The sequence below is a fragment of the Watersipora subatra genome, chromosome 8 (genome assembly GCF_963576615.1).
Source record: "Watersipora subatra chromosome 8, tzWatSuba1.1, whole genome shotgun sequence".
Taxonomy (NCBI): domain Eukaryota; kingdom Metazoa; phylum Bryozoa; class Gymnolaemata; order Cheilostomatida; family Watersiporidae; genus Watersipora; species Watersipora subatra.
The window spans coordinates 6839568-6867283 of record NC_088715.1 but is presented as its reverse complement, the minus strand read 5'-3'; the positions used below and the strand labels follow the sequence as shown (position 1 = coordinate 6867283).

At 35.6% G+C, this 27716-nt stretch overlaps 1 protein-coding gene across 1 annotated transcript; it reads left to right on the top strand.

Annotated features, from left to right (window-relative positions):
* Window positions 1–1378: 1378 nt before the first annotated feature.
* Window positions 1379–27405, top strand: LOC137401981 (uncharacterized). The gene is made up of 12 exons (XM_068088451.1): window positions 1379–1514; window positions 3388–3563; window positions 7630–7744; window positions 9413–9537; window positions 10495–10602; window positions 12490–12715; window positions 15427–15617; window positions 18035–18201; window positions 19654–19792; window positions 22600–22812; window positions 23178–23274; window positions 27145–27405. The coding sequence occupies exons 2-12, from the start codon at window positions 3393–3395 to the stop codon at window positions 27321–27323; spliced, it is 1731 nt and encodes a 576-aa protein (XP_067944552.1). The 5' UTR covers window positions 1379–1514; window positions 3388–3392; the 3' UTR covers window positions 27324–27405.
* Window positions 27406–27716: the final 311 nt, after the last annotated feature.

Genomic DNA, 27716 nt, shown 5'->3' with positions numbered 1-27716 from the left:
TGGTAGAAGACAAAAAAGGATTAGTAGAAGAAAGAAAAGGATTACTATTTGCCATGACTCTCCAGTAGTACTATTCACAAGCCCTATTCAAATAAATCAGGTAAGTGCAACGGGGTAAAAGTAACCCACTGCTGCCACCAATGTAGTGAAGTTTTGCACTTGCCTCTCGCTAATATAGCGACTTATGGCACTTGCAAGCACTACTATGTGGGATCTGTTACAAGTTATCTGACCTTACCAAGTGCGACTAAATAAATACGGCTGTATTAGCGTACTACGTGCTTTAGTCAGTGACTGTGTGATACCTGTGATTAGTTGAGTGCCAAAGTAGACCAAGCGGTACACAAACAGAAGACAGTGTGCAGACAAATACAACAAAATATATTATCTAATAAATAATCACTTGCCACCAATAAAAATAAACTCACGTTGTCGACACACGTACTCAGAAAACTTTACGTATATTAATAACCAAAAAGAATGATCACATTAGCTGTTACAGTCTGCCGTGAAAGAAATCAACTCAATCACACATCGATCCTCGTAAAAGCTCTTTCTCTCTCCCTCTCCCTCTCTCTCTCTCCCTCTCTCTCTCTCTCCCTCTCTCTCTCCCTCTCTCCCTCTCTCTCTCTCTCTCTCTCTCTCTCTCTTTCCCTCTCTCTCTCTCTCTCCCTCTCTCCCTCCCTCTCTCCCTCCCTCTCTCCCTCCCTCTCTCTCTCCCTCTCTCTCTCCCTCTCCCCCCTCCCCCCCTCTCTCCTCTCTCTCTCCTCTCTCTCTCTCTCTCTCTCTCCTTTTTAATACCTCGGCTTTCCTAAAGAGAAGAAATGCTAGCAATCTTCTTGTTACCCTAACATTAGCTCTTTTGTGATCCGGTATTCATAAAGAATAATGGTGTCCTCATCGCTTACAGTTGACAAACAAGTGCGGAACACAGGCTATCAATAATTTGCAAGATTCCGTGAGAAGCTATCTCTCAGGATGCTGAGAGATTCTCCTGCTCTTGACAAACAGCGTTATGTTAATGACTCGCTAATGCATAGCCTGACCACGTAATTTCACCGCAGTATACCCATAGTATGCATTACTTCACACACATAAATAGTAGATTGATCGTGGCAGAAAAAAACAGACGATGCGTGTGAGAGAAATTACAAATTTAGGCTTCGATATCAATACGTGAGCGAACGACCGCAACGTTGGCTAATGAACCATCGATTGTTATTACTGATCAAAGCTAAGCTATTGTTACGTAGCATTGTTCTGGGGAATTCCAGTCTCTGTGCGTTTACATATAAGGGGATTCCCCGTACTAAACTAACGCTGATAGTTTGCGGACGCGGTAAGCCGCACTTCGTCAGCTGGCTTCAATAAGGGCGAGAGCTTTTTAGAGAGTGACCGCTGCTATACTTTCATAATAGTTTCACCAGAACGCTAGTAGTTTGTGTCTTTGTTCAATTTTTTCCGGTTTTATAACTGTAATCTGCTGCATACGCCTGAGGAATTCAAATGACAAGGTAAGCAGTTAAATGTTGGACTAGTAGGAATAAGAAAAATGGAAGTAGCAAGGTGATGAGTGAATGTGAAAAGATGTAGAAAGAGAAAAGGATAGTTGGTGATTTAGGGCATAAGTAGCGGTAGTTGGGGATAATATAAAAAGAAAATTGGCTGGAAGAGCCGAAAATATTGACCATTGATGAATAATGGCTCCGAAAAGTGGCAATTTTCACATGGACTGATATAAAGTTGTTTTTCAGACCAACCAGCAATGGCTTTAAAATTGTTCAATCTATGATGAAATGAAATTTGAATGTCTTTGCACAATGCTGCTTCAGGTAATCTGAGAAAAATAGTAGATCTAACAATGAGTGTGCCGTACCTTTTCTTGTGTTAAACCAGTTACCATCCAATCTGTTAGCGATGGTCTAGCTTGCTGAGTTTTGATTCTGCCATTTTAGTAGTTATGCTTGTTGAGTTAATGCCAGTTCTGACACGGCTAGCACAGTGCTTGCTGAGTTCATGCCAGTTCTGACATGATCAGTACAGTGCTTGCTGATTTGATGCCTGTTCTGACATGGAACAGTACAATGCTTGCTGAGTTCATGCCAGTTCTGACATGATCAGTACAGTGTTTGCTGATTTGATGCTATTTCTGACATGGTCAACACAGTGCTTGCTGATTTGATGCCATTTCTAACATGATCAGTACAGTACTTGCTGATTTGATGGCAATTTTGACATGCTCAGTGCAGTACTTGCTAAGTTGATATTAAATCTGAAATACCTCAAGTTTGCTCTACAGTAGATACAACTGGAAGTTCATGTAATGATTCTAATGTGCTACCAATGAAGACATTGTGTGATAACAACAATAAGCCAAAAAAGTGTTTTGAAAAAGTAGGACTTGTCCTCTCTCAATTATATGTGAGAATGTGATAAGCACGGGCTAGCCGGGTCACGCAAGATTTTCGTCACGCATATACAAAACAAAAACAACAGGGTAGACACACTTTTCGCGGTCTTCCGCACGAATATTCAAAAATACTAACATATGTCAATTCTATCGGCCAAACACAACCTACTAATGGATGAGCAACCTATTAATGTATCCGAATACCTCATATAAAATAAGCCAACCATGTTACATAATAGTTAATACCCACTTTTTCTCTGGAAATGTGCCTGCCCGCGGTTTTTGGCCAAGAATAACCAGGGTTCATTATACACCAAAACGTTTTTCACGGGTTCCGGAGGTAGCCCGTACTGTAAATTAGGTTCGGGTGTCCATAAAAAGACCCGGCCCCAAACGAAGGCTACAATATAAGCCAATCACAACATAGTTCAACAACCATACAATACCCAGACGCTCATCCACTTGAATTTACTGCAAACTCTGTTTTGACCGCAGCTGAATTTGATTGGCTTAAAAATAGTTTATGTTTCGGTACGGGAGCAATGGACCCACCCGATAATGCCAATAACGGGCTACCTCCGGAACCCGTGAAAGACATTTTGGTGTATAATGAACCCTGGTTATTCTTGGCCAAAAACCGCGGGCAGGCATATTTCCAGAGAAAAAGTGGGTATTAACTATTATGTAACATGGTTGGCTTATTTTATATGAGGTATTCGGATACATTAATAGGTTGCTCATCCATTAGTAGGTTGTGTTTGGCCGATAGAATTGACATATGTTAGTATTTTTGAATATTCGTGCGGAAGACCGCGAAAAGTGTGTCTACCCTGTTGTTTTTGTTTTGTATATGCGTGACGAAAATCTTGCGTGACCCGGCTAGCCCGTGGTGATAAATCCTAACTGAACTACATTTACACCAACTTACATGTATGAATACAGCCAGAAATATGAAATATTAAACATTTGCTTGTCAGAGAGGATGGCAGAAGACAGCATGGAAGACTCTTTGTTGGACTTGATAAAGTGCATGAGCTGTTCGGAGGAAGTTGACGTACTCAAAGTGCTACCATGTCAGCACACCATTTGTATCTCCTGCCTTGGCAAAGTCAGCACCACAGAGTATGACTATCAGTGCCCCAAGTGTAACAAAGTAGGTCACGTGACTGCCTTCTTTAAAAAGATTGTTTGGCATCTCTAATCAGCAGCTCCCTGCTGCCACAATTGGGCAAATAACAGTCTTGTTTTTGCATTTAGATGTTTTCTAAGTTTTTATACATTTTGAACTTATTTTAGTTGAAGTCAGTTGAAAGTTTTAAGGCAGTTGTTGCTGTATTATAAATATAAAATATTACCTTTATTTACACCAGTCAATAAAGTTTAAAGCAAATTAGACCTTCAAACAAAAACAAAAATCGTAAAGAAAATTATTTATATTAAAAGAAAAGGTTCTTTAAGCATAACGCTATTCTATAATGTAAATTGGCCAAGTCTTGGTGTCTGGTATAAAATGTTGATGTTTCTATTCTCATTGTCAATTATAGTATAGTGGTACCTCTATAGAGGTACCTCTACTTATGTAAATAATTCTTTTTAAAAATTGATTCTTAATGTAAACATTTTGAGGGTAGAACATTTTTTTACTCAATAAATGCCTCTGAAACGCCCCCTAAAATTGGTATTGGTGTTTAGTATGAAGTCATTATGAAGACAATTATGAAAAATTCATTGATGCAGAGGAGTAAAATTGCCTACTTTCGACAGTTTCATTTGTTCAGTACATACATGGAGCAGTGAACAACATTCCATAATCTCATTACAGTAGAAGCTCTCAGGCTATAGTTGTCAACCATGAGTTAATGTTGGCCCAGTCTAAGCAATCATGCCAGTGACTACTAGCACTGGCTAACTACATGGTAAAGCACTTGAAAGTTTGTGCCATTTCTGTGAACAAGTCATGAGAATATAATTTCCCATTGGCCAAACAAAGTAGGTCGACTGATATTGCTATCATTTGTAAAACTTCTGATAATTTTTGAACAAAAATCAACTTTAGAAACAAATGCAACTATAAAAGTCAATAAAATGTAGAGGTTTTACTAGCTAGACTTATTAGCACCAGCTCAGGGTTCACTTCTCATAAATATTACTGGTAGTGACAGGAATGACATCCTGTTATATGTATGTTCAATTGTAATGAGAGAGTAAAGTACTGGCCAGTACTTGTGCTTTATTCAAATGTTCAAGGCCGACTGCCCGAAAATACATGGCACAAGAAACAAGCATGGCTCACATGTATGGATGATGCAATATACTACGAATCTAACCTCTAATCTAAACGAATCTGGCTCTCTGCAACTGAGCATGTCTCCAGTCATCTAGGTTCCCTTGCCACTGCACTCAGACATGTCTAGTTGAGTTCGTGTAGCCATCGTTTGTGTAACAACGCTCTTAAAAACACACACAGCCTCTGATTGCAGTGAGCTAAGGAGACATCACACTTAATCTTTGAGGGGTTGCTTACTATTTGCAATGAGTTTGTAGGTTTTGCATTTTCACATTTGTTTGGAATAAAGTGTACGAATGCTGATCAACATTTTACTTTGAAGCTCCAACACATAATTCGATATTCCTACTGCTTTTAAAAATTCTAATTTTTTCAAGTTTTCAGTTAATAAATAATGTCAACCATGCTGATAGATATTATATTAATAGGTCTTGATGATTTTTGAATTCTTAAACGTATGCTGATGTTATTAGTGCTCTATATATATATTTAACACAAGACTGTGTCAAAGTAGGCCAGTTAAGGTAGGCGGGTGGCTCTACACTCCCCCGGCTTGCAGTTTAAGAATGACAGTATATTTCAGTCTGACAGCAATATTTAAGTGATAGTACCGAAATCAAACCTCTCATAACATTCACTATATTTCCAGAAGGTGGTGAATCCTCATGTTTGAGTCATCCACAAAATTAAAATGGCAAATCCAGTTTTGTTACTTGCAAATCTTTACTGAGTGTTTCTCGCTTGCAAAGGATGGAAACGACACTGGTTGATGTTGCGCAAGAAAATGCCGCGCCAGCTATTCCATTTTAAATCTGTTTCCACATTTCAATCTATCTTATTTCGATTGGAGCAGTTCCGAATGTGCCGTGATGTCTGGCTTTGAAATCCTTATCTTTACCAAAGCACCCGGGTTAATCTGCTATGTGCGAATGTCTATTGAAACACTCATTGCATGTAACTCAAGGTGCGCACAATTCCAAATCTCCACCATCTACACAATAGAAACAAAGTGATTGGGAGCAGCTGAGCAAGTTTTAAGAACTCTGTAATGCAGTGAATTCACACTCATGAGCATCATCTGCTTTGCCAAAAAAAGTGGTCAAATTATTATCCGCTGCAACTAATATTTTGTACCCTACTAGAAATTCCACTGTCATACAGCCCACGACTAAAGTAATAATGGAAAAAAGAGAGGGTACTGTTGGTTGTTGAAAAAGTAGTTCTCAGCAGGAATTGACGGAGTATAATGTAAATGAGACTTGTTTGAGATGATATAAAAAAAATTTGAGGGAGCACGACTCTAAAAAGGCGCAACAGAAATAACAGAAATGTAACAGAAATAAATATTAATAAAATAAATAATTAACTATCTCAAACTTATGTTTTACAATAATAAAATAAATATTAATTCAAGCTGTAGATCTAAACTACTGTACGTAATTTAAATAACAACAGCAATAATGAAATATGTTTATTATATCTTATATTATATTGAAATGCAATATTAAAAGTAAATGGCAAGCTGCCGTGTAATATACAATTTGAAAGTTGTTGTTGGTTAAAATAAATATTAATTCAAGCTGTAGACCTAAACTACTGTACGTAATTTAACTAACAACAGCAATAATGAAATATGTTTATTGTAGCTCTGAAATGCAATATTACAAGTAAAATATATTGTAATATACAGTTTGAAAGTTGGTTGTGTTGAATGCAGAACAGTTTTGACAACGATATGTAACAGAAATAAATATTAATAAAATAAATATTTAACTATCTCAAACTTATGTTTTACAATAATAAAATAAATATTAATTCAAGCTGTAGACCTAACCTACTGTTCATAATTTAACTAACAACAACAATGCCAACAATAATGAAATATGATTATTATATCTCTGAAACGCAATAGTAAAAGTTAAACGGCAAACTGGTGTGTAATATACAGTTTGAAAGTTGGTTGTGTTGTGATGAATGTAGAATGGTTTTGACAGCGATATGTAACAGAGAGCAAGTGTTGGCATTTACGCGTCTGGAAGTTTTATGCAAACTGAAGTGAAATAAAGAAATATTCTTGTCATAAAAGGGCGTTGTAGTAACGCCCTACCTTGTAGATAAGATGTTAAGAAATCTGGCTGATGTTCTAGATAATTTGAAAAACCTTCGGTAATTGGACAAAAACGTAGGCTAATAAACTGTGTACCACATTTTCGTACCTGTAAATCGGTCTACGCCTCAAACAGTACACAGTAAACAGTTCTACTATCTGTCGCACGGCTTTATTGGCGTTTCGTAGGTCGGTCGAAACTATTAATAAACCAAGCAGTTCAAGCCTTTTATGGCGATTTGTGGCAAGACTTTATCATTCTATTCTCTGTCGCTCAGCGTTTCAATTTCCGGTCCTAACTTTTATTAAACGAAACTTTTCAAGCGTTTTGTGACGATTTTTGTTTTAATAAATCTGTCTATTTATCTATAATCCGATCAGATGGGTTAGTTTTAGGAATTTGCGGTAACCTTTCAAAGGCTTGGTAACATATTTAAATTGGTTTATATGCGTTTTGTATCATTATTATACTTAAACGACTTTACTGAAAAATAGTTAAATTTGTTGATAGGATTTCGTTGCAAGGGTTTGGTGACGGCCGTTAACAGATAATTTTTCGGGAGTTGTGTGCACATATGCATTTATCATAATTCTCCCAATCAATCGTTTCACTCTTGTTTGGTCGTGGGAAAACATTTTTTTTTTGATTTTTATTAAAATATTTTACTTTAATTATAAGTTGAAAATATAAAAATTTTCAGAAAACTTTGCTGAACATTTAAACTGTCACTAACATTAGACCTTTTTGTAAGGAGTTGTCATCTTTCAGTGAATGTAACTAGCAAAATAAAGTTCTACTAGAATGATTTTGTTTTTTTTCTGTAGACACTTCCAATGCTCAATGGAGGATTTGGTGAACTGCCAGAAAGCTTTGTCACAAAACAAATTGCGGACTTGCTCAAACAAAAAAGACAAGCAATGGAGCTCTCACAGGCTGGAGGTAAAAAAACTGTTTAGCATAACACCATTAGCTGTTGTTGGGCAGATCTGAAGTTTGTATGTAATATCTTTAATGTACATAAGGTTGTTAATAGAATTTTCTAAGGAAGCGCCCCTAGAGGTGTTAACTTCTCAGGAGAGCTTGAAACGCCCTCTTCTACACCCTCCTTGAAAAGTTGTCTTACTCCAATCTGCAAGGCTAACCGATTGTCTGTTACAAACATTCATATAACTCTATTAGTACAATGATTGCGTGTGTTCTAGATAATTCTTTGAAGTAGGTCCTTAAGTTCAACCCTCCCTGGATAAGTAATAACTGCATACACACACACTAGTTGAAATTATCAGATACTACTACCCTGGAAGTCTCGATTGCCAAAGATCATCAGGGGTGACAGTAAAGCACAGAGAATAACTATATGAGCAATAATTATAACACCAGTGAAGGTGCATGATTGGTGCAAGTGGTAGAGTGCCAGATGACTGCCGAATGTCGCGGGTTCAAATCTGGCATGAAGCAGTCTTTTTTCCCAATCTCTAACTGTGACTTTGGACAGTCAGATGGATGAATTATATTCCATTGTTATTCCACAGGTTATAGTAAATATTTCCTTAAGTCAACAATTTTTTAAATGAACTTTATTTAATGTGCAAAATACTGAGATTAAAATCTGCTTTCAAATAAAAGTTACAGCAAATAGAGAAACATAATGGGAAGCACGGAAAATTTTTTTGGGTTGTTCACGAGCGATCTTTTACAGATTCAAAAGGAAAACATGATACGCATTGAGCTGCTTCACGACTCGTACAGGAAGTGATATTTACATGTTGGAGTCTGAGAGTTGAAAAGTGCAACTATTACTATAGGCTACTACCATATTACTATAGTAGTCTATAGTAATATTACTAGAGTAGTCTATAGTATTATTATAGTAATCTATAGTAATATTATAGTAGTCTATAGTATTATTATTATAGTAGTCTATATTATTACTATAGTAGTCTATAGTATTATTATAGTAGTCTCTAGTATTATTATAGTAGTCTATAGTATTATTATGGTAGTCTATAGCATTATTATAGTAGTCTATATTATTGCTATAGTAGTCTATAGTATTATTATAGTAGTCTATAGTATTATTATTATAGTAGTCTATAGTATTACTATAGTAGTCTATAGTATTACTATAGTAGTCTATAGTATTATTATAGTAGTCTATAGTAATATTTAGTAATCTATAAATAATATAGAATAATATTCTATAGACTCCTGAGATATGTTTTAGATGCCTGTCATACTAATTAGTGGACACGAGATACAAGAAAGGAGTTGTTTACCCCATTGTTAGGCTAAAATAGTGGTTCAGCAACCAACCAATCACTGACCAGTAACAACAAATCAGTCTTCGATCACAGGCCTTTTAGCATCTAACGGGTAATAAAACAATAGCAGTGTTTGAAACCAGCTTAATAATCGTTATGTTATGCGTAATGTAACATCTGTAATTCATGATGGTAACATCTGAATATGTAACAGTTCTGGAGCCTGGCACCTCCAGCTCCTCACGGCGCTCGCGTTAAAATCGCCTAGTGTGTTTGCACCTTAAGAGCTGTGACTGACCCTCAGCGAGTTTGCTGTTACTTATTTTAATCCATATTCACACCACAGATAGCGACAATGTGCATCAGAATGCTACCATCAGCTCAAAAGAGCTGGACCTTACGACACTAAAGACAGAACTCCGAAATGCCATAGCTGCTGGGGAAAGATGGCAAAAATGTGCTAAGGCGGTGGTAAGCTTATAGGTATTTCATCTTGTCTGAAATGTGGCAGGTTTGGCAGGTGTCAGGTATCAAGTTTTAAAGCCAGCTCTGAATAGTAGTATGTAATACTTTGTAGACACAAAAATCTCTGATACATTGTGTCTCTATTAGTGCTGGGCACGAGTACTTCTTGCCAACGGGTTTTTCAGGTATCGGGTTTGTTGATACGGGTTTTATGGCTAAAGTTTCTAAACATCAGACGTATCTTAAAGTTTACAATGCAATTATAATTCTATTCAATTTATTTATTGTTTTTTACTATTTTATATCGACTGATATTTGTGCTCGCAGTGTTAACAGACGGGTTGTTAAACAGTGCTTAGAGCTCCAGGCGCAATAGACCGAGTTTCTGTTGACTCTACTTGATGGATCCGTGTAACAAAACCCGAACCTGCAAGATCAAAATTTCTATTACCCAAGACTCGAGAGAACACAAATCCGCGAGTTCAACGGGTTTTATTACCCGTGCCCAGCACTAGTCTCTAATAGTGGAGATGATGCGGGTTTGGAATTGTGCGCACGTGGAGCTACCGAGAGATAACTGGGCGCTCTGTTGAAAACGATAAGGAATTCTACATCAGAAATCGTAGCTGCACACTCCTGTCTCCCTTAGCATCACGCATTCGATATAGGAATGATTAAAGTGTGAAAAATGTTTAAAATGGAATAGTTTGTGAGGCTTTTTTTTGCGTATCATTCGCAAGTGCCGTTTCCATCTTTCACAAGTCAGAAACTTTCGATAAAAATTTGAGAGTAAAAAACTTGTTCGATTTGCAGACTTATGCTGTTTCCATCTTGCAGATGGCGCTAACATGCGGATTAATCAAATCATAGAAGCGTAGCGATGAATTGCTTTGTCATGCTTTTGCTATTTTAAACAGCGCCGCTAGTATAGTACATCATGACAAACTCTTAAATTAACTGTAGATAAAACAACAATCAGACATATTGGATGACATCCCGTCATCATCAAGAGATATAAAGAAGTCCATCACGGAGTACCAGCAGAAAACTGACAAGAACTGTCGAGAGAAAGTAAGTCATTATTATTATTACTGTGACTGAAAGGAAAACAGAAAAGATCATCTGTTTGCTTAACCTTTAAACTCTGTCCCGTCTCTTTGCATCAGAAGGCATGTTATTCTGCTTACTGAAGTGTTTTAGTTTGCTGCCTTCTATGAACTTGTTGTCTGTGCTTTCTTATTGCTACTAACAACTGAGCTATTGCTATACGTTACTCTTACTATTCCCCTGGCAGTCCCTTGCACTGTGAGAGATCGTCATGCGTAGTAAGTATGTGCACACATATTCTCAAAACTTAATAGGTAATCGAGTAGCGAAGTAGCGCAGTGTCCTGATCACAATCGAACACAAAGGAACGACGCTCGTAACTCCTCTTTTATTGCGCATAAAAGCCAGTTTTGGCTGCAAACTATAGCAAACATATTAATGAGTGCAATGAGCTTTTATGCAACATTATTAAATAAGCTAAAAAAATATGCCTTCAAAATTAGAATAAAAGCAAAATAATGAAGGCTAACAAATTTCAACACAGAGTATAATATCATCAAAAGTTAATTGCAAGCAATAAATATCAACTGGTAGAGTTATTACTTAGCTTCCTCGTGCATATTTATTTAGAGATCTACAACAAGTTGGAGGGTAAGTCATTGTAGATTTATCGCATGCAAAAAAGTTCATGTCGCTCACCCGAAGGGGAGGCAAAATATAGGCGACATTCGCTTCGCCCATAAAAAAGTTAAATTTAAATTCTAAAAATTCTAATGAGCTATTTGAAAAATACAACACCTCCATTTCAAGGGTTCCCCACCTTTTTCATTCAATTCCCTCCTTATGCCTTTTCATCACTCTGATTCCCCACGCACTTTTAACTCACACGACTAAAACAGCCGATACAAATTATAATCTCATTTTATTCTACATATCTAAACATCTAACAAAATATTATTAATTTTTATACAGCACGCTTACAACACACAACAATACATGACCTTCGGCATGGCGATAAATTTGTTTATGACTAGCTTAACTTACAATCCAATCTAAATCTGGATGGATGTGTTCACATATATCTGGGTTCTGACTAGTAGCTTATTATTAGCAGCTAGTGTTAAAGATAAAACCAAGATGTTAAATGATGAAGCCCAAATTAAAAAACATGAATTAAAAATTTAACAAATCATACACCTCTTTGTTTCACCCTTGTACATTCCAAATTTCCCCCTAAGGGAGTTCCTCCCTGGTTGGGAACCCCTGCAGTCTATTTGAATTTCACCTCTAATAAAGCGCCACTCTAGAAAAAGGGTTGAAATATAGTGTCATGGCATTCAAATAGAGGTTTTATAGTATATCTCACAGCGCAGGGGACTGTCAGCACATTAATATATATAATATACTATTTACAGTATATATATAATATATAAAATATATATTATATATTATTTATATACAATATATATTAAACTTGTAAAGTATATACTTACACAGTATATAATATATACAGTACATAATACATACAGTATATACAATACATACTGTATATAAACAAATATGAGGCCTTAGTGAACTGGTTCAGACCAGTAGGCAAACAAGTTCAGCAAACAGAAAAAATGATTTAGCAATGCAGGAGTTATCTTACCCTTTAATAGTACTTGTTTAAATAAAGAGGAGACGGTTTGAGATCTCAAAAGTTGTGACCTCTTTTTGAACTGCTGTCTGAGTTTGCTAAGAAGGTGCTGGCAATCCTTTAGGTGAATAGCCTTCAAACTTTCTTGACATTTTCAAAGCTGTTTATTGCCTTGGCGGCACGAGACATGGATCACAGGCCATGGATGTTGACCTTATTGCCATTCATAGTCATGGTGCTCTACCCTATGTTTATTTTCACCCTCTGTTGTTAAGCTGCAAGGCCTCAGCAAAGGACTCTGTGACACCAAATCAGAACTGAAGGAGAGTGCAAATAGCCTCAGACCAAACATAGACAAAATGAAGGATGCGATGAAGCACGTCCCGGATTTAACCAAGAAACTCTCTGGCAACCGGTACACAGCTGATGATGTAGCAAAGGGCAAACGACTTCTTGAGAAACTCACACAGCTCAATCAAAACATGGCTAAGTTAAACATTGGTGAGGCACACTATATAACTGGGTAATACAGTGCACCCTCGAGATACGATGTTAACTCGTTCCAGGATTGGCATCGTATAGTGAAAAAAATCGTATGTAGGGGTATAGAGACCATTGTAATTATACAATGCAAACACCCCCTGGTAAAAATCGTCAATTTTCTTTAATAAAATTGTGTACATATTGACAATTAGCAACAAAATAGTATGTTAACTTTAGTAATTATAGTTACCTAAAGTAACTGTATTGTATTTAGTGTATTTTAATGGTTATGATTTGCAATAAAACGCAAAATTATAATGTGTGTACCAAATGCAGTACGTACAGTAAGGAGTTCTTGCCTTCAAAAGGTACGCATGACATAAACTTTGAATTCACCTCAAGTAAGTTTAGCTTGCTAAACCTACACTTAAACCTAAGTTTTAGTATGTATTTTAAACTATTTTACTGAATTTCAACTTTTCATCACGAAATTTTGTCCTTCAGCAGTTCCTATCTTCACTTTCACTATAAACTTTAGCCTATCCGGTTGAAACCTTTTTCAACCTAAATCAATAAGGCTGAGTGATGCAGTTATAGAAAGCGGCCTCTCGCACACTTGACCATTAATGGCCACCGAAAAGAAAAATAAAATTTTATTTTCTATACAGGACCTTTGGAGTAACATGACTTTAGCTGGTATATGTAGCGAGTAAAGCAGAGAGGATGCAAAAACGTATCAATGCTAATTATGGTGCTGTACACTTGAAAATAAAGTTAAAACGTAATGAATTGGAATTTTTTAGCAGGCTAAAAGATGTTGTCCATTCCTGTCCAATTTTCTACTTCTACAAAAAAATTGATGGTGCAATGCAGAAAACTGCTAGCTAGCGCTTGTAAAAGGATCCAGAGAATGTGGTAGTAGTTTGTCTTGTATGAAATGTGCAAAAGAATCAATGCATACATACAAAGTTTGTACGTATTTATACCCTAGGGGGGACAGGGCTTTAGCAAGTTTCAGAAAGTAATGTGGATGCGTCAACTATTTTGAGTAGCTAGTTATATGAGTTACATACATACGATGAATTGTATTCACGTAGAAGATAACAAGCCCATCTGCAAAGACATTGTTAAACAAGAAAATAAAACATAAAATCAAAAGGAAACAAATAAAATGAATAAAATATGAAAAACATGCCACACAAGAGATAAATAAATAATATATATTATACATGCATTGTTTTAATGTACCAGCCCACAGCAGTAAATTAAACACTTGAAATATTTCTGCGAATGTGGGGTTTTCTGTATCTTCTACATCCTCGCCTTTACTAAATGGTTGCTCCTTTTGAATGCTGATCGCGTGCATGATCTAGCTCATTCAAATCTTCTGTCGGAAGCTCTTACTTGTGCTTGCTTTAATGGAGTTCTTGTTTTAATAATAATTGCAAATGCTGATTGGTTGCGATCATATTCCTTGACAATGTTAATAATACGTGTCCCTTCTTCTTATTTACGACATCCAACTTTGTTGACATAGAAATCATTTTTCCTTCGTTTTGTAACGGTCTCAGATTCCATAGATAACGAATTAAATGTAGATACTTGTAGTTATATACGTATGCTGACTTAAAAGTTTATAGTAAAAGCTATAATAACGCTACAAATGAATATTTGCCCTCGCTTGTGTATTTTACACAAAATTCTCCACGCGGACATGAGAGAAGTCGATCATCGTGTCTCTTCTAAACGTTCTAAGAATGTTTTCGGCAAACTATATTTCGGTGTCTTTTTTATTTCGACGTGTGTTATGAGCACACCGACGGCCAAATTTTAACTCGGGCGAAACTTTTCTCAAATTCGTATGGTGAAATAAAATTCGTATAGCGAGGTGAAGATATCACAATGTTTGACTTCGTAAGGTGAAAAAATTGTATATCAGGGTAATCGTATCTCGAGGGTGCACTGTACTTACTTTTGCTTTTTCTCTTCTTTTCTAATCAGAATGCCATGTTGATTGACTTCATGCACAAGGAGAGCAGCTGTGGTCTAGTGGTCTTGAGTGTCAACCTGTAAACAACAGGTCAGATTTTAATCCCACAGACAGGTTAACATTGCTTCTTATGTTTCCACTCAATTTTATATCTAGACTGCCTTACATACCCACTATATCACCATATATCATGCGATTACTGGAGCAGCAAAGGTAGTCATATTTCAATATTATTATCTTTTATTTGTCAATTATCTATTTATGCTTATTTTACTCTTGTCCTTTGTCTACGCTGCAGCCTACTCTTCGCAAATATCATATATTTTAGTGTTCTTATCAACTATACAAGTGTGTTCGGCTTTTCATTTTGCTATACCTATTATATTATTATATATGTCGAGGCATGAAGTATTATTTTATATTCATCTTAATCTAATCTTTTACAATCCGTATAAATATAATGTTGTGAAATCTTATTTTAGATTTCACGGTGTTGTTGGTGATTACGCATAAATACATACTATTAATTCATCAACTCAGTAGTGATTTCAATTCAAGTCCATCAATCGCATCCTAGTAATTAGCATAACGAAACTTATTGCAACATACATACTTAACTTCATCAAGACACTTGCTACAAGAAGCATTTAGAAGATTCATGGATAACATATGTTGTTGTTTGATCTCTAATATGAAACGTACTTTATATCATTCTGCTGCAATTATTATATTTCTACAGGTTCACCAGAGTCACATTTGAAAATCCGCTCCGGAGATTCTGTAAGAATCAGCTCTTTTGACGATGATGAAAAGTTGGAGGAATTTATCAACGGAAAAGTTTCTCACTCAAGTGTTGGAATTTATTATGGAGTTCGAACTGAAGAGAGTTCTAACTCGAGCTTTCCTTTCCATAAGCAAACCACAGAAAAGGTGAGTGTAAATGTGAGAAGAGAATCTATTTCATATGTAAGCTTTCACTCCATTGAGTAATTGTGGTCTATGCACAGACTCCAAGTGATATGGAGATATATAGGTATATAGTAGACGCTCCTACAATGTAAATAATCCGTTCCAGGCACGTTTACGTTATAGGGATTTTACGTTATAACTTATAAGAACAGTAAAATACATGTAAATTGGCTAATCTGTTCCAAGATTTTTCCAAACTCACTCCTCTAGCCAAACAAAAAGGGAAACTATACTTAACTTTTCATTTGTTGACTGTATCGTAACTGTAATATTAATAGTTTGCGTTGACAACTTGCTTCCTTTTCTGATCAATTTCACTGGTTTTATAGACTATGATTGCGGTAATTTTACAGTAGGTTGATGGGGAATACACATATTCGACGCCCATTCACAAAGATTTGGTTATTTTTTCTAGACAGCAGAGTCTATTCTGCAGAGCAAAACTAAAAACAAATATTTTGTACCCCAACAATAAAGCAAAACAAAAATATATTTTTACTATAAAACTAGCGGTACTACCTGGTTGTCATCTATCTGTATCCAGGGGTCAAGGTTAGAATAAAAGATGACTTTAGGCAATACTCTCAACTCATGACATTCAGATTGGTAGACCGACGCTGTAACACCTGCACCAATCGATCGCCCGCCTTCAAGTATTTATGAACAATTTTGCAACTACCTAATCTCTGTTTTGTCGACACATCTGAGGATCTATTCGAACGAACTAAAATGTCACAGAAGTTGTATATATAATGCCATACGCGAGTCATTTTTTTCACAGGGTGAGCGAGATATTCAAATCGAATTTGAGAAGTTGCCCCGACTTGTCTCTTTACGTTATATACAACTTTTTATGTAGTACGAAGCAATAACTTTGTGTAAATTTTTCATGTTATCCGGAATTTACATTATAGGAGCGTCTACTGTACTATACATTGTATGCATATATACTATATATACAATATAGTACATATACCGTACTTTTCGGACTATTAGCCGCTACTTTTTTTTGATGATTTGAGCCATGCAGCTTATATAAGAGTGCGACTAATCGAATTTCCAATTAGTGCGCTTTTAGCGGTGAAAGAAAATACTAAACAGTGCCTCACGGTACTGCTCCGTAAAGGCACTATGTAAAAAAGCGTCGGATAATACGAAACTGTGCCGTTCGGCACTGTTCCGTTTTAAACAGCAAAGTTTCTGCCGCGTTAAAAAGCGGTCCTGAATTCTGCGGCCTATACAAAGGTGCGGCTTATGTATTGTTTTATTATCGTTTATTAGAAAATAAAGCAGATGCGTCTTATATAGGAGTGCGGTTTATAGTCCAAAAAGTACGATACTATATATAGTATATATATACTATATATAGTATATATAGTATATATAGTATATATATACTATATGTATACTATATATATAGTATATATACTATATACAGTATATATGTATATTTTTTGCGATAAAGTTATGGGAGCAAAGCATGCGGGTCGCACTGGATTTGAACTTTGAATAACCAGGTTTGCAGACATGCTAAACCACTTGACCAAGCAGCTACATCGCTTTACAGCTGAATAATTGCGGTCATACTTATTACATCTGTCACATTATGCATGATTAAAGTGCCTGGCAAAATGCTGTTGGTTATTACTACCATGCTTAAAAATCATGACTGTGTGAGAGATCATTACGCGTAATGTAACGGTTATTAAGCTGGCTTCAGACACGACTCTTATTATAGTAAAAATTTAGACTAGCGTAAGTTACTCAAATTCATCGGGCTATTATTTTATTACCCGTGCAATGCCGGGCATTCACCTAGCATATACCGTATATAAAATAATTAAGGTAGTAACTAAACCATTATCAGTTCCTAATCTAAAACGGTTCACATCCACCTGAATCTGCTCTCGGGTTTTTAAGGTCGCAAAGAAAAATGTGTAAAAAAAAGAATTGGTAATTGACCTTGTTGAAATGATAGCTGAATAATTTAAAAGTGCTCTGTTCAATGTCATGAAAACTATTCTATGTATGAAAAGTGATTTTCTCAATCAAGTTTTGTACAAATATTTTTATACACATTAGTTTGCTGATCTAATTATGTACACCGCTAGATAAGATATTTGCTTGCGGTTTATTGTTAATTTTAGTGCACCTGGTGAATAGAAATGGTATTAAAATGACACTCACTGTTAGCTGTAGGAGAAGCCACGAGGCGAGGGGTGAGAGGGAGACTAATGCTGCTGGTACTGGTAGATGTCTGTCTCTGTCACATTACAAAAAAGAATATTTGAATTTGTTGCAGAGAAAATATAAAAATAGAGGAAATCTCAAAATGCTCTCAGGCTAAGTGCTTTATGTAGCAATTTCTTATTTTATAGCCTCTTGTCATCTTTCCTGAGAAGTTTGATTGGGTAGGCCCCGGACTGGGATGCTTGGAGAGAGCTTACAGCAAGGCTAAGCTACCATTTCGTGGAGACAGAGTTGGAATAAAAAGCTCAATAAAAACCCCTCACTTTTCATGGAAAGGTGTAAAAGCTGGCAAAAGGTAAGTAAGAGCAAAGTCTTCAGGAAGTAAAAAGATTTTCAGCTGCTTTCCTAATAATTCTGATTAGCAGAGACAATAAAATATAGAAAATATTTACCATGAGTAAAGGTTGGTTCACACTATATCTCTGTATGTCAGCGTTTTCCTTTTAGCGTTCATCTTCACCCACGTGTACCGTGAATCGATAGCATCGATGAAGCAATGCGGACGCGTCGGAAAAGTTTTGCAGCTGTCAAACTTTCCCGAGAAACTTGATACAGAATTATGATACAGTAAAAATTTACCAAGTAAACTGTTGAATGACAGACAAATCAGGATCAAGATTAACACTTTACTACCATCTCCTGCTTATATGACACAAAATAACAGGTCTACTGAAACAATATACATGCACTGTTATACAGTTAAGCATTGCTCTATATTGCGGGCAAAGAAGAGACCAACAGCCGAAATGGGTAGCAAGATGGTATTCAAAGACAGAACAATAAATGCACACAGGAAGACCAATCTGGCAAAAATATCTCGACCAACTCTGCTCTTAATATTCCATGGCAGAGGATGCAGAACCAGCACTGTTCCGACCCGCTGTCAATTAGATCCATAACCAGTACCTGAACTAAACAAAGATTTCGATCCTTGTCACCAATTATACATTGTACACTTGGTTTGATATACTTGCTGTGAGAACCTTTACTATAATAAAATCTGTGTTCATCCGTCTGGAATCACGCTAAAAGCGTTTAGAAAAAAAGTTACCTCACACAGGAATTGAACCCCGGCTGTTTGGATTCTGAGCCAAGCGCTACCATCTGAACCACTCAACACATTTTCACCTCAAAGAATGATTGTGCACATAATTATTACACATGACAACCTCTGTACTAGCCAGTGTACTAGTGAAAGATACTTTCTACATAAACGCTAGCTGATATAAAAACTAAAAGCCGCTTGCTGACTATAAATAGATAAAGTTGACTCATGGAAATACAGAAGACACTAGCATTGCTAAAAATCTAACTAACATAGACAATACAACAAAAACCTCTATCACAGTATCCTAAATAGTAAATATATATTACTTTATTTGCAATAATGTTATTTCAAAAACAAAAATGTTTTACAAATTATGCCATATAAGAATAATAAAACAAAAAAGAAAAAGGGCAACAATTAACCACTAAAATCAAATGGTTTGACATATGACATTTAAAATACATCTCTCCGCTAAGAGAATGGATATTAGGTGGAAGATTGTTAAGGCAGCTTGCAATCCTATTTTTATTGTATATTTTGTAAATATTAAAAATATTTGGAATTATTTTTGGCAAGATGACGATATGAACCATGGATCAGACAATTCTCAATTTGTCTAGCTTTGTTTTTTTTGATCAAGTTGAGGACATCTTCATCTTAAAAAGTAGCTGGTAAATAAACCTGCCTTATCCCTTGCAGCCAGGGAGTTATGAAGGACATAGACTTTGATACCGCAGCGCCCTCTGGTGACTTAGTAGTTATAGTAGACTTCCCTGAGGCAACTGGATGGAGGGGGCTCTACTCAGAAATAGAGTTTGCATCTGGTTGTGGAATGAAGGTATGGCTAATCATAGATGTGTTACAAAAATATTAAAATTGATCTTTGGATTTTTATTCATTTTTAGGAAATCAACTATATTTTTATGCATCATAACTCATTTAATTTATGTGTCGAGTGTGAGATATTATTCTACATGGAGTTGAATGGCTTCAGCTACGAAGAGGTTGGTAACTCCGAACTCCACTGTTGTGTCATGTCTTCACCCTTCAATATAGTCAATCATGTCTAAGAAACTATATTGTTTTACAGAGCTCCACTGTTGTGTCATGTTTTCACCCTTCAATATAGTCAATCATGTCTAAGAAACTATATTGTTTTTACAGAGCTCCACTGTTGTGTCATGTCTTCACCCTTCAATAGAGTCAATCATGTCTAAGAAACTATATTGTTTTACAGAGCTCTCTCAGATTTGTCTTATTATTTAAAGACAATCTTACAATTGAATTAAACTGAAACGAAAAGCTTAACAGAAACAATATTCAGACTATACAGGGAGGCAGATGCAAGTGTAGATCTTCAATAGCCTGTAGGTCTTCAAGACACATTTTACTGAATTATAATAGATTGATACAATTTAGTCACGAAACTCTACACTGAGCTGCATTTCTTAATGATTTTTAAGGGGTTTTTAGTGTATTTTTAATCTACCATTTTACAATTTGACAACGAATGTATGAATTTTAATTACGATTACAAATTTTAGTGCTATAACTTATGAATTCCTAGAAAATGTTTTTAAAAACTCAAAATGTATTGCTGTTTGGAATACAGTCATACCTCAACATACGAGCTTGATGTGTTCCGGGACTGAGCTCGTATGTCAATTTATTCACATCTCAAGACACTATTTCCTATATGAAATATCTAAGTACAAATTAATCCATTACCATATTGTGGAAATACCACCTAAAGAGGATATTGTGGTGGAAAGTGTTTTCAATTGTTATAATTTAGTACCTACACTAACAAAGTAACAAATACCTATTTATTTATTATCATCTGCAATAAAATGTAACATCACTATGTATACTATTGAATGGAGTTTTTACCTTCGAGACAGATGATGTGGATAATGGTAGTCTGAGAGAGATTTGAGAGCAACGCGTTTGGTACACTAAACTTGTGCGACTCTACCTAATAGAAACTTTGAATTTAACTTCAATTAATTAAAGTTACACACCTGGAGCTAAGTTTTAATCCTTTACTAAACTTGTTTTAATTTTGTTACTATATTTTTTCATAATCTGTTTCCGGTTGTGCGCTTTTACCTCGCATCAGCCAACCATCAGTTAGTAGCTTCATTCCGGAACCTTCTCGAGGCTGTAACTTTCAGCCAACCATTTAAAAACTTTTTCTAACTGATTTGAGGAGAAAGGTGAGAAATTCTGCTCTTGAAGGTGACCTCTGGCTTACTTGGCCATATTGCGTAGTGGCCATCGAGAACTCGTATCTCAAAGAAGAAACTTGCTAGAAAGTCAGCTTGTATCCCGAGTTTCTCGTACGTTGGGGCACTCATATGTAAAGTACTAGCAGCTGTACTAACCGGCGTTGCCCGAGTAATAAATGTCTTTGGATAAAAAATTGATTTGTTTTTACCATATAACAACATTTGCCATTCTAACTTTCAAGCTACATATCATGAAGAAAATGTTTTATGTATTAGGGTATAAAATAAAAAATAATAAAAAAGTCTTTGGACAGAAAATTGATTTGTAACAACATTTGCCACTCTAACTTTTAAACTATATATCATGTGAAAAGTGTTTTGTGTAGTTGAAATAAATTGAAAGAAAAAATAAAACAACTGTACAGGTTTTCAAACTTTGTCAAATAACTGTAACTTTCAAACTTTATATCACAAGAAAAATGTTTTGAAAATGCTCTTCCTACGGAGATAATACAATTGTCCTTGTGAAAAGAATTAGCCTTGACCGCGATATAGCAATTAAATCTTACGAAAAACCGAAAATGGAAGTTTACGAAAAAGCATCGTGATTCATAGAGTTAATAGAAATCATAGAGTTTAAAATCATACGTCATTTAGCGTGTGCATAAGCTATATGGTATATGATAACTTGTAAAGCTCAGTGGTAGAGTGTGTGGATTAAAATCTTGCAGTTGCATTCTCTGTGAGTTCAAATCCATCAGAATGTGGATATTTAATTTTAACATTTTAATAGTTATAGTTGGACAAACTCACAGATACAAAAACTTTGAGAAATATATATATGTATATGGATGAATGTACCTCAAACTCCTTTACAGCTATCAAATTGTAAAATAAAATTGAAAATGTTTTTTGATTTTAGTATTAGCAGAAAATATTTTCAGCTGTTAACAAAGTTCATGGCCTCATCTACATGATAAAAAATCTTTTCTTAAAAACCAATTGTGGACGTTGTGTTGTTTAATTTATTTTCCATTTTCTAATAAGATGTTCTGTTGGTTGGAAAAATTGATGAATTTATTTTTGACATCAACACAAACTATATTACATAATATATATTATTACAATAATTATATTATATAGGCCTATATATTCTGTCATACATAAGCACGCCGTGACACGCTTCAAAATTAGCAGTGTTGAAATTTTTGTAAAACGTTCCATAAAAACATGCGTAAGTCAATATATGTTTTTCCAATAAAATTTGCCAACCAATTTTTAAGATTGATTTGTATAATCTCTGATTAACAAATTTGTTTGTGGCTTTCTTACTTAATCTGGTAGTTTCTTATTCATATTGTTAGTCCACAAGGACAAGTCTGGAGTTCTGCTAGTTTTTTATTCAAACTGATTTCAGGAAGGAGATAAAGTGCGAGTTAGTAGCTTCATTCCGGAACCTTCTCGAGGCTGGGCCGGAGTGACAGGAAGCTCAGTTGGTAAGGTAAAAAGTATCAAAGGCAAAAAAGGGGAAGAAGAGGTTACAGTTGACTTCCCTGAATGCAAAGACTGGGTTGGATTGGCTACAGAATTGGAACACCACAGGGAACCTTCTATTGGAGACAAGGTTCAGGTAAGCAGTTGAGAGATAACAGGTAGAGGGGAATATTACTGCAGGATTTTTATGCAGGGTTATACTGGTATAATATACTACAGTTCGGCTTCAGTATTTAAACAAATCAAATAGGAGTTTGAACAAAGGATCAGATATTTAGATTATTAACTACGAGAAATTCAGTCTATGAGAAATTCGGTCTATGAGAAATTCGGTCTATGAGAAATTTGGTCTATGATAAATTCGGTCTATGAGAAATACGGTCTATAAAAAATTCGGTCTATGATAAATTCAGTCTACTTCATATGTTACCTGCTCTCTTAATATACATTTTGTGGTATTAATTAATATACGGATGCCAAACAAATTTGTCTCTCCTTTAGGTAAAGTTGACTGTCAAGAGCCCAGAACTGGGCTGGGGTGGAGTCAGCCATGAAGATGTTGGGATCCTCCAAGAAGTGATGCGAGATGCTAAATTAGGTACTCTACTACTCTCCGTACTCATGCTCTCATATATAATGAAGCCTGTGCAATGCGTACTCAATTGCATTGCACAATGCAATGTACTGTCTTTGTCTGGAAGTTTGTCAGGCTGAACGGAGAGAGAATGTAGAGGCTATTCCTACTTGAGATAATACAATTGTCCGGATGAAAAGTATTAGCTTTTACTGATTTAACAATTGAACCTTACGAAAAAACCAAAGATAGAAGTGTTACCCAGATTTAAAATTTAAAAATTACAAATTAAAAAATAGGTAATATTGGCAAAAAATTAATTTTTCAACAATTAACAAAAAACAAATGCAAAAGGTAATATTAATTAATAATCAAAAGTAAACATTTGGCATGTACTTTTGAACTGTATGCATGTGCATACGGTATATGATAAGAGTGTAGAATGCTGAGGATTGTATAGTTCAGTGGTTAAATGTGTGGTTTGCAACCTGCAATTGCAACCTCCGTGACTTCAAATTCAGCACGCAGCGAGCTTTTCATTTCAAAATTTTAATAACTATAACTGGACAGGCAGACATTTAAACAGGAGACGATATATATATAGATAGAATATATCTATCAAATGCAACAAATAGAGATTCACGAACAAGTGGCATAAACAGACCATATTTGTAATACATGCAGAAACAGAGATTAACATTTTCTGAAACAACAATATTTGCATCGTTTGCTTGGCCAGTTGTATTCTGATTGTCGCTTTTGATAAAACGAACATCTTCTGGCTGTTCAATACCTTCGACTATATCTTCAGACCTCAACTCTTCTTCTGCACTGCTGAACTAGTCAATATTAGTGTCCAAATAATTCTTTTAGCAAAGCAAAACTTTTAGGCGTTGCATTTAGCACAAATATCGATAAACTTTTAGCCGCTTGGGTGCTAAGCATAACTTTCAGCCTACAACTAGTCATTCATACACCATCGTTATCGTTACCATCATATATCATGTAAACAGTTTTTCACATACGCCGAAGTATCAAGACCGCATTAAATAAGGAATTACTATTAGCCTGATAAAGTTATTAATTATTTCTATGGTGTTACTTTCAAAGTTTTAATGCAACAACGAAAAGCTTTGGAGTTGGAAAACTGACTTCGTTATGAACAAAAACAACAGAAGAATCAACTGTTAATGATGTTAACGAGTCATTATTAGTACGACTTTGTGGACACTTTTCTGCTGATCACTTGCTATTATGAGTTCGTGAAGATCAAAGAATGTCAAAGTGGCTGTCAAATGGAGGTGACGTTCAATTAAAGGGTGGGACTCCATTTTTCAACCCTTTTATTATAAATAGAGGTGGAACGAGACACGAGACGTCTCGAGTATCGACCTGTCTCGTCTCGTATCGGTCTCGTCTCGACTTAACTATTGCCAAACTCGAGACAGGAAATAGAACTAAAGCGCCTGCGCACGGTTGTTAAAACATGGCTTCTTGTGGTAGCAACAACTCCATATATTGTAATGGATTGCGGGCCGCTGCCTTATACCCGGTCCGTTACTATTTGTTGCTATTGATTATGTTGGCCACCGAGTCTAATCATGTAGTCCGGATAACAGCCCTGTTAATATATTGTAGTTCGGTTCTGTGTCCTTAAAACAGATATCGGGTCATATCTAATTACCCTTCGGATAATCCAATTTAATAAATAAGACTTGCGGGTAAAATGTCTGTATTTTATCGTATCGTGTCTAAACACTAATATGTGTATCGTGTCTAAACAACTGCCCTTGATAAAATTCGGGCCTCTTTTATATACTATAAATCGCGGGTAAAAGTTGCCCGGACACCAAGAAACGAACGAAAGGCCGTGTCGACCATAGTCCGTGTTGGGCTAACAATGACGTTATTGTTAGTTCAATATAAGAATATACGTGTACATGTATACAGAAATTAATATAATTTCCTGAGTACAATTTAAATATAATTCACACACTACAGTTAATACACAAACAAAACTTAACATTAATGAAACGATAAGAATGAAAGTGTTATCGTGTGTTCTTTTAGTTGCGGTATTTCTTTGTAGAGCGACGGCTATCGGTTTCATTACACATTGCATTAAAAAGTAAGACCTATTCAATAGATGGTAAAAATATACATGTACAAAGCAATATGTTTATAATAATTATGATCAATAAAGCTCAAAATTCTTAGAATATACAACTTCGGTATTTTAGAGCTGTTTGTGTCACTTTTGTTTACAAAAACTACATGCATATCACTATTAAAATGTATTTAAATCGTTTACACCAGGTGAAAATTCAATTTAAAAAGAGTTTTATCAATTTTATATATACCAAGTAGCTAGTACTTGTGTAGTGAAATCACCACCAAATGCTCATTATTTTACTGTCTCGTGTCTCGAGTCTCGAATTTTTACAAGACAGTGTCTCGAGTCTCGTCTCGAACTTAAAAAACCTGTCTCGTTCCACCTCTAATTATAAAGGCTGCCAATTAGAAGTGGCGTTCAAATAAAAGTGGCATTAAGTTGGAGGTTTTTTGGTGAATTAAACTATTGTTAGGATTCTAGCAATTGCAATACCAAAGTAATGATATGAAATGTTTATAAGCAATTCTAGTTTATAATAGGAACTTTCATATAGCTGTTGTATCGAATGAGGACACACACCATGAAAGATCTTAAAACCTTTAATTGAAGAAAAATTAACATTTAACAAAGTAAGGTAAAGTAAGAAAATGCAAGGATTTGAAACGCTCAGTCGTTGGAATATAATCCGCTGGAATATGATGTTGATTTACAATTAGTTGGAATGCTATTTTTTGCAACAAAAAACCATTATTGGCATATCTTGGAGCTAAATTATAATAAATGTATATATCATAAGTAATAATGCCAAAGAACTGACAAGAAAATGCAATGGCAGATTTTGAGTTTATGTATGGCCTGCCAAATTGTAGCAGAGTCAATGACTTAGGTGAACCAATTACAAATGGTGTCAACATGATTACTTCAAAAGAGTAGATCTTTTAAAACAAATCCTAGCAAGTTTGTCTCACGTCTACAAGTGATAGATTGACCGTTAAACTTAAGACTACTGTACTTTTCGGACTATTTGCCGCTACTTTTTTCTGGTGATTTGAGCCATGCGGCTTATATAAGGGTGCGGCTATTCTGTGGCTGTTTCTTTCACCACTAGGGCGCATTAACCATAATCTACGGTTAGTGCGCCTCTAGCGGTGAAAGAAAATACGAAACAATGCCTAACGATACTGTTCCAATAGGCACTAGGTTAAAAAGCGTCGGTTAATGCGAAACAGTGCCGTTAGACATTGTTCTGTTTTAAACCGGAAAGTATCTGCCGTATTAAAAAGCACTGTCCTGAGTTCTGCAGCTTATACAAAGGTGCGGCCCATGTATTGTTTTATTATCGGTTTTTGGAAAATAAAGCAGATGCGGCTTATATAGGGGTGCGGTTTATAGTTCGAAAAATACGATACAACTGTTTTGAATGTTTTCATAAGGGTTATAAAGAAGAAAGTGAAATTTTTGTAAATCTATTGCCATATGATTGGAAGCACATCGACTTACAAAGTTATGAGAATACCCTTCTTAATTCATATCCCGTTGTTTGTGTGATGCTCTGTTGCCATCATTGGTCAAAAGTCACTATTAAACGCAACTTGCCATGCTGGAAATGAATAAAATCGAATTGTGGTCATATCATTATAACGAACTATTTCAGCCAATCGCTTGCATGTTCATTTATAAATGACACTAAGACGCCATTTTGTCGGTGTGTGGCCAGACCTTCATATAACCATGTTGTCGCAATCTATACGGTGTTATGAGCTTATAATTTCTTGCTGTAGGTACTGTGGCCCAGGTTCACATCGCAGGTAAGAAATATAGGTGGTCATGCAAGTTAAAAGAGCTTGAGCTCGCAAGATACCAGAGTCCAAATTATGACACCACTGAGCAGATTGATGGAGAGGAACTCCTGAGAGCTGTTCAACAGGCTATGTTTATGCAGTTTTCTGGCATGTATTAGATACGTTACTTTGTATCCAATTCCACAGATCGTGGCAAATAGTATTTTTATTTTGTTTGTGCATGTATTTTGTCATCCTGAACACCTGACAGTTTCTCAAAACATATTTATGTATTTTATTATGAATATACATTAGTTGACTCAACGGCACTACATGTAGGGATGATGAGATGAATGATGATAAAACTTGGTATTCGTTGCTCGTTCCTCATGTTTTCAAGAAAAAATGCGTCTGAATTGAATAAACTATAGATGTATAAACCGTATATATAAGTTTTATATGTCTATGGAATAAGCTAATAATAAATTGATTGAATTGCATCTGAGCTGAAAAATTCAGCTGAATTAAATCTTTACTATAATAAGAGTCGGATCCTGTCCCTCTGAAGCCAG

Bases quoted from the DNA above. Each gene is read 5' to 3' on its own strand.
- LOC137401981 (XM_068088451.1), top strand. From the start codon at position 3,393: ATGGCAGAAGACAGCATGGAAGACTCTTTGTTGGACTTGATAAAGTGC. The intron at 15,618-18,034 runs GTGAGTGTAAAT...CTTATTTTATAG, and splicing joins ATAAGCAAACCACAGAAAAG to CCTCTTGTCATCTTTCCTGA. The intron at 19,793-22,599 runs GTATGGCTAATC...AACTGATTTCAG, and splicing joins CATCTGGTTGTGGAATGAAG to GAAGGAGATAAAGTGCGAGT.